Genomic DNA, 8098 nt, shown 5'->3' with positions numbered 1-8098 from the left:
ATTCCTCCTTGAATTGGCTTTGGAAGGCTTAGAGTCACAAGTGTCACTCCTCTAATGGCTTACAAACACCAAGAGCAAATGGAGAAGGTATAAAGAGAGAGGAGAGGTGTTAGAATTCGTCCCTAGGACTTCTTGGGAAGGGTTGGACGAATTCATGAGCCTTAGGGGGTTTATATAGGTGTAAAGATTACGGTTTTAGTCCTTATCCTTATCTAGTTGCTTGTCCACCAAGCAACCTTAAGATAAGTCCTAGAAATCCTTATCCTAGTCGAATTCTAAGGGATTTACACCTCAAATTGGTTCACCATATATATAAGATAATCCTTACCTTATTTTGTAACTATCACATAATTACAATTCAACCCCTCTAGTTTAATTAATTACACTTGATCACAAAATTAATTCTTAATTAATTATTGACCAATATTAATTAAACAAATATGATTTCTCCTTTAATATATTATTCTTATAACATATTAATAAATCATAATAACCTCTCTCTCTATTTATTTCTCCAATCAAGTTGCTTTGGTGAAGGCAACCCAAAAGGACCATGCACCATCGGGTCAAGTACATACCAAAATAGTTATGGACTTAGACACTAATCCAACAACTGGGTCATATATGGCTAAAAGAGCCCGATTCCAATCCCCAAACCGGGTCATATAAAGATTAAATATGGACCGGTTTCATTCAAATAACCGAGTCTTTTTCAAACTTGCAAAAACCAACTATAATCACATTACCGGACAACATGATTATAAAAATGTTGTGTTGCTGAGATGAGTTCATCCCTTTGACAATTTTGCCCCTGGTTTTGTCTTGCATCTGTGTGGTGGTTTCTTTTGGAGTTGCTGGCATACTTTCTTGATCTTCTCTGGTTCTATTTGTGATCCTGGTTGCTGATTGCATTCTAGATGTTGGTGTGTTTTATTGCTTTCTTGACCATTTTGCCCCTGCCTGGCAATTTTTGGTGTGGTGCTTGATTACTGATGTTTTCTCCCTCTATTGATCTGTTTGCTTTTGTTCTGGTCTGCTATGCTCTCCATGTTGATGGTGGAATAGATATTTGCTATTTGGACCTTTTTACCCTTGTGGGGTGTTTTTCTTATTGTTTTTAGTTCTTTGTATGTTTTGCTTTTGTTTGTTTGATTCTTCTTGTTGCTCATTATTTTACTTTGTTCCAGCTTCATTCTTGTGTGTTGTTTACTAAAGTCATAGTTGAAAAAAAGAATTCATTAATCCACATTTATATTTGCTAAAAGAAGTCAAAACACCCGGTTGTAGAATATGGGTCATATAACTTCCTAGTAAGCGTGTTCTGTAGTAATACTAATAGAACCCGGTTGTTTTTCTCGAGACAGGGTCATATACCTATACGACTAAAAGTCCCGGTTGTTATGCTGGGAACCGGTTTCCTTAAGTGAGCATATATCCCGGTTTGTTAGAATGAACCGGGTCATATTGGTTGTTCCCTTTTAAGTCCTGGTTTTTTAATAATATATCGCAGTTTTTCTCGAAACCAGGTTCTAATTGGCGAGTCCTGTAAAGCCTTTTGTAGTAGTGAGCTTCTTGCATTTCAAGCTCAAAAGCCTAAAAATATCCAATACACAATTTACATCAGCATTAAATCTCCTCGCAAAACCAATTTGATGATTGTCATTTTTTTATCCGTCAATGTAACAATTACATATTCTACTAATTTGATTAACTAGAGTGATTAAATCCTAATTCAAGAGACCAACATGAACCGAACCAAAATCAAACATTAGATTAAAACAGGACGGGTATTACTATATACAAACATGAATTAAAAAACAATACCACTGATTACTTGCATAAAAGGTCGACGTCGATGCAAAACTGAAATCTAAAGTTTTACCCATAAATGGCTAAAAACGAAACAAAAACTGTTAATCTGAAAAAAAAAAAAAAAAAAGAGTAAAAATCTTAACTTGCAAAACTTAATAAACGAGTCTCTAATCGTGGTCTTCGGATCTCGAAAATCGCTAGAAAGTCGCCTAAATCACCTAGAAGAAAAGGCTAAAAGTGTTATGTTTATAGAGATAAGCGTCATCAAGATAAGCACTCGGGAGGAAAATATGATCGTGTTTTTGGAAACACAGTTACAACGTGTAACTGTGAAAAAATGTCCCGAATTGAATCGATAAAATAAAGTACAATGCTACAATGCTATTAACGGTTTCAAATTAATAACCCATGATTTGAATTCCAAAACATACAAATAAAAAAATCAATGTTCAACTTGTTCCAACAATTCTAGTAACTTTACATTTTTTTTTGTTCGTTCCAAGGTACCCGTATTTTGTACATTCCAGCAACAACATTTTCTAAAACTCATTTATCAAAAATACATGTGACATGATTTGGTATAACGGTTAACTACTACTTAGTAACAATGAATGATAATACCAAGCCTCAAAATATTTATGATCAACAACATTGTTATTAACAATCAGTTTAAACAAGTGGTCAAGGAAAGTGAAAACAATAAGAACCTACTTTCATGTCCATATTTAATATACAGTCTGTTTTCTTGGGAAAATTTCAAACACTAGCAATCTACTTACATTTTATAATACAATATAGATATTATGAAATGCAATACTGAAAGACACAACAAAGATCATCCGTTGTATCCATTGTATCCATTGTTCAAGGGTCCTGACAAAAATACACAGTCGGGCATCTACATAACGACCAACGTGTGACATTCACAACGCTGCCAACAAATGGTCATATACCGTATAACTATTCATCCCCATTCTTAACCCCAAGTTCTTGAGTATGTAATTGTACTTGGAGCTTCTAGAAACAAGGTTTGAGTATGTTGTTGTACTTGGAGCGGCTAGCAACAAGGTATTGCGACCGGACAAAGAACTACACTAATATTCGTCATTTCTTGACCCCTCATATAACATTACATATATGTAGTTCCCTTATGATATATTCCATACAATATACAATTACACCAACAAGTACTTATACAATAAGTTTTATCAACCATACGAGTTCCAACACAGGATAGTTTCCATCATCCAACTTAAACCCAAGCCAAAATTAGAAATTATCGAAGACGTCTTAAGAATTAATTATATCAAATTTATTCATCAACACAAAGTATAACCAAGAAATATAATAACCAAACAATGCATCGATTAGAATAAATCATAACCAATTCATATAAAAATTACAATCATTTAACAATTAATTTTAGATATTCTTTTAAAACAGAGCGATATTATGAGTACGTTAGACTTATTGGTAGTTTATTAAAAAAAAAACAATAGAAGTAAGACCCTAATTTGGAGCCTTTCTCAAGAAAAAGGTGCCGCGTGTAGAGAGAGAGGTGTTAGAAAACAGGGATACTTTGTGGACGCGGGAAGAAATTATCCGGATCAACTTTGGCCTTGATTCGAATCAACTTCTGAAAATTGTCCCTTTTCCGGTACCTCTCACCCCAAAGACTGGCTTCTTCATAATTAGAACTTCCAACACCCAAATCTAGATCATTGTAGTTGGAATATGCTTCTCTTGGGTTCTTTGAGACATAAGGCGTCAGTAACTCGTCCAAGCTTCGAAGCCACATTATTCTCTTGAGCGATGTAGGGGTCGTGTCTGAAGTTTGACCGTTAAAATTAACAGTCTTGAGAATCTGTAACAACACCCCAGCTCTATGAGGATATGGAATTGCTGACTCTGAGTAATCAGCCATCCTTCCGCCAAAAGGATTGATCATGAGAAGTGCCGATCCGTCGTTTTGCATGAGCTTTCTCCATATCTTTCTTAGACCGCGTATGGGAATTGGTGTCCGGACATAGTCTGATTTGCTTTTATTGTTCAGCTTGGCTATAGCAGACCGGTTCGTGAGGATCTCAATTGGGGTGGAGCTTGGCAGGCCCCAAAACACAACGGTCGATTGGATGCTTCTAATTTCTTCACAAATCTCTCGTCTAACACCGAGCTCAGGAAATTTTTCGTCCAGCAACGGAAGCAATGTGTCCCTTGTGCCCTGATAAATTCCTTCGAACATAATCCGTATGGTTTTCTTGGTGGTGTTGCCAATATATTCGGCAAACACCTGAGTTCTTATGTGTAGATTTCTATCAATAGTTGGCGCAACGTATTGATATTTATGGAAAATTTTGGTTGCCCCTTCTTCCAAAGTTTTATTCAGTATGAATACAGTTACTTTTTCTGGAACCGGAACCAACCTGAGCTTCCATGCGAGAACGATTCCAAAACTGGAAGCACCACCTCCTCGTATTGCCCAAAACAAATCCTTACCCATGGACTTCCTGTCAAGAATATTTCCATTGACATCCATAAAGCGAACGTCCACAACATTATCAGCAGCAGTACCATATTTCCTCAGTAGGTTTCCGTAGCCACCACCGCCCATGTACCCGCCAACACCCACCGTGGGGCAAACACCTGCCGGGAAATACAAGGTGTCGGTCTTCTGAGAAATACTGTAATAGAGTTCACCAAGCACAGCACCTGGCTGGACCCATGCGCTCCTGTTAGCTACGTCCACGTCTATAGACCTCATGTTGGTGAAATCAAGCATAACAAAGGGAACATCAGCAGTGTATGATAGGCCTTCATAGTCATGGCCCCCACTCCTGATCCTCATCTCGTACCCATGTTTCTTTGCGCAGAATAGAGCCTTTTGGACAAGTGTTTCATCCACAGGTGTCACGATGATTGATGGTTTAGGAGTCGAGGGTTTAAGGAACCTAGTGTTTTGCACTGCGACTTGCCAAATGGGAATGAAAGAAGCATTGACAGGTGTGATAATGAGCTGCTGAGAGAAGGAGGTGACATTGTTGGATTTGGGCTGTATGCAACTTATGAAATTTTCCGTACCTGGTGTAACATCAACAAGGGAAGATAAGTTTGCCCATGAGTTAGAAAAGGAAAGACAAAGAACCAGAAGGAAGACACAGGAGCGTATTTGAGAGTACTTCTTCATCTTAATTTGATTGGTTTGAATATCGATGCCAGTGTCTTATTTATAAACACTATATATAGGGCATACAGTTGACTTCAAAAACGGGATATAAAAATGGTGAATTCAAATGGGGTTAGAAAAAACCTAGAAGCAGCTTGCTGATTAGAATTTATCAAAAGGTTTTAAATGGAAATTGATTATGATCGTAAGTGGCGTCTTCAAACTAATTAAAAGCTAAATAAATTATCCTTAATTTTACATTATACTATATGTTGTGTGTGTCTGTGTGTCTGTGTGTTTAAACTAAATTCACATAACGATTCACAAAACAAAATTCTTTAGTCAATGCTGACCTAAACACATTGAGTTGAAATGGTAAATTGCGACCTCACATTCTGATTCCTAACGGAATAGTCAATTCCGCTCTCTATATATCTATCATGATACACTTGATTAGTTAACGTAGATTCCACTTCATGTTTTCAACAAGAAAATTGCGGTCTGGATAGTAAAGTTTTTTAGGTATTAATCTCGTCAAATATACTCATTTAATTTTCAAAAGTGTTTAAGATATGTGCTTCCTGTTAACGACGACCATTCATAAGTAATTACAAGTTCGAAAATTTCAATAATACCCTTTGAATCAAAAGTCAACGGAGGAAATAATGAAAACACTAATTACAAAATATACGATAATTTGGTGACTCAGATCTATATATGGCATTTTCTTATTAATTTATAAAGAATAGAGAGGATGATGACTTCATATCGGGTTATAATTAATATTTAATGAGAACTCAAATGGAGTTAGAAAAACCGACCCTAGAAGGACCTTGGTGATTTGAATTCTAAAAAGGTTTTAATTAAATGAAATTCATTAATAAGATCATAAGTGGCGTACGTGTTAAAAGCAAATTATGTTATCCTAAACTTAAGTTATATATGTATGTATGCATGCATTTATGTATGTATGTATGTATGTGTTTGTAAAGCTAAATTGAAATAACTCAATAAGCATCCACAAAAACAGCATTCTTTAGTCAACATCCTTAATTGCTGATCTAAGCATATTGAGCTGAAATAGTAAAATATGACCTGGCAATCTGTTTTCTAATGGAATAGTCAAATAGAATCTAAGATGCAGTTGATTTCGTTATAATATATCGATTCCGCGATTCAAAAAGAAAACTGCCGCATAGATAATATGAAATTGTTTTCAGGTAATGTACGTTGTTTAACTTTTTGTTGAATGTTCAGGAATACGTAATTCAGATATGTGCTTCTTGTTAAGGACGAGCTATTACTTTTATAATTACAAGTTCTGAAGATGTCAATAATACCATCTGAGTCAAAAGTCAACGAAGGAATAAAAGTCAAGGAAAGATATGTGCTTCCAGTTTTTTTTTCTCATATAGTTTGAACCACGGCATGCATGCAGACTGTTGAGGTTGATTAAAGCTATGATATTTAATATTAGGCTAATGATATGGAGGACTTTAATTCGAAGACTTGGCAAAAGTTTTGTTAGAAGAAATGAAAAAGTTAGAATGGACGTCATTGATTAGAAAATTGTTTTCACGGTATGGTGTCTTATTCTTATAATATTCACAGGCAAATTCCATATTTAATTTTCAATTATTTTATTTTGTCTAAGTGTCCGTTTTAGGCTAGTTTATGTTTCGTTTTGATGGTGCATCAACCCACAATTCATGCCTAGACAAGTATGATACGGTGGCAAATTGTTTATAAGCCTTTGCATTTAAAGGTTTCGAGAACCGATTTAAAGACACCAAACTGATCAAAAGCATAGACGAACATATAAACAACTAAATTTTGTTTGGGCGGGCGGGAAGTTGAACCTTGAAAAACAAGATATTATTATTAATCGTAAGATGGTCATATTTGGGCGATCCTCCATATAAGTCGGTGAATGTTAATGCCTCTACACCTATTTGACACCAGATCGATGTTGGGCGGGGCCCAATTAAGGGCAGAGGCCCAATATGTGTTTATTACGTATGTTATATGGTATTTTGGGGAATTCATTAATATTTGTACTTACGGTTTTCGGTTTATATTTCAGGTACTTTTGGTTCAAATTGTAAGAGTCTGGGATGATTGCAGAGCACACACCACCTCACTTCATCTTGGCTGTATGACAATGTTTTGGATTACCATTTTACTAATTTTAAAAATGATATTTTTGGGTATTATTTTTGAGACGTTACAAATTGATATCAGAGCCTTAGTTTGAGGGATTCGGACATACTCTCGGGTGTGTCTGAACTCAAACTGAGGATTTGTTAAAAAAATGCAAAAAAAAGGGAAATATTTTTACAGAAAAAGGTTTACTAACACAAGTAAGGGTGTGGGGGATGCAATCGACCGAGCTCAAGTAAGTTTTCCCAAAATACTCATACATGTTATCTAATATGATTTGATTTGTGAATCTGTGAATCGCATGCTAGTTAGGGCTAATGATATGCTCAGTGTTTGCATGATAGAATTCTAGGAGAGGTGCTTTTGTATGCTTATTGTATGAGCATGTAGACCAGTACTGATCAGTCAGTGATATGATGCCTTGATTAGGTTATGCTTGGTTCTGATTACTCGATGCTCGAATGTTGCTTGCTTTGTGCTTTTTAGGAGTTCTCACTAACATTAGCTAACTAGTAAGCCAATATGTAAAGTTGCATATGGCGGAAACTAAATAATTTTACAAGGTTAGGTTTTAACTCTATTGGGCAGCTCTTGTTTGACTCCAATCATTGTAGTGTGAGACCTTTCATTTGAAGAATTTTTTGTTGTCAGTGATATGTAATTGTATTTGTGAGCATGTTAGAGGGTGCAGGTAGGAGTCCCCTCTACTGCAGATGGCAGAGAGTGGTGTGGTGGTTGTCCTAGGAGAACCTAGGAAGAGATTTAGTATCGGGAACCCTATATTGATGAGAGTTAATAGTATGGATAAAGAGTGACCTGGCGGATTCAAGGAAAACCTTGAGGAAAGTACGGATAGATGTGCAAGGCAATATGGGACCGTACTAACAGAAGCAGAGAATTCGTACTCGAGTCAAGGAGAGCTGCGATGAAACCTGGAAACTTGTGGAGTATAAGATCACTCAA

The 8098-nt window shown here is 36.1% G+C and overlaps 1 protein-coding gene across 1 annotated transcript; it reads right to left on the bottom strand.

Moving 5' to 3' along the window:
* Positions 1-3355: 3355 nt before the first annotated feature.
* Positions 3356-4996, bottom strand: LOC128127180 (tetrahydroberberine oxidase-like). The gene has a single exon (XM_052765602.1). It carries the CDS (start codon positions 4994-4996, stop codon positions 3374-3376), a length of 1623 nt encoding a protein of 540 aa, XP_052621562.1. The 3' UTR covers positions 3356-3373.
* Between the last annotated feature and the right edge of the window lie 3102 nt (positions 4997-8098).

Source organism: Lactuca sativa, chromosome 1, assembly GCF_002870075.4.
Source record: "Lactuca sativa cultivar Salinas chromosome 1, Lsat_Salinas_v11, whole genome shotgun sequence".
In the NCBI taxonomy this organism is placed as follows: Eukaryota; Viridiplantae; Streptophyta; class Magnoliopsida; order Asterales; family Asteraceae; genus Lactuca; species Lactuca sativa.
This window is presented reverse-complemented; position numbering and strand designations above follow the sequence as displayed.

Bases quoted from the DNA above. Each gene is read 5' to 3' on its own strand.
- LOC128127180 (XM_052765602.1), bottom strand. From the start codon at position 4,996: ATGAAGAAGTACTCTCAAATACGCTCCTGTGTCTTCCTTCTGGTTCTT.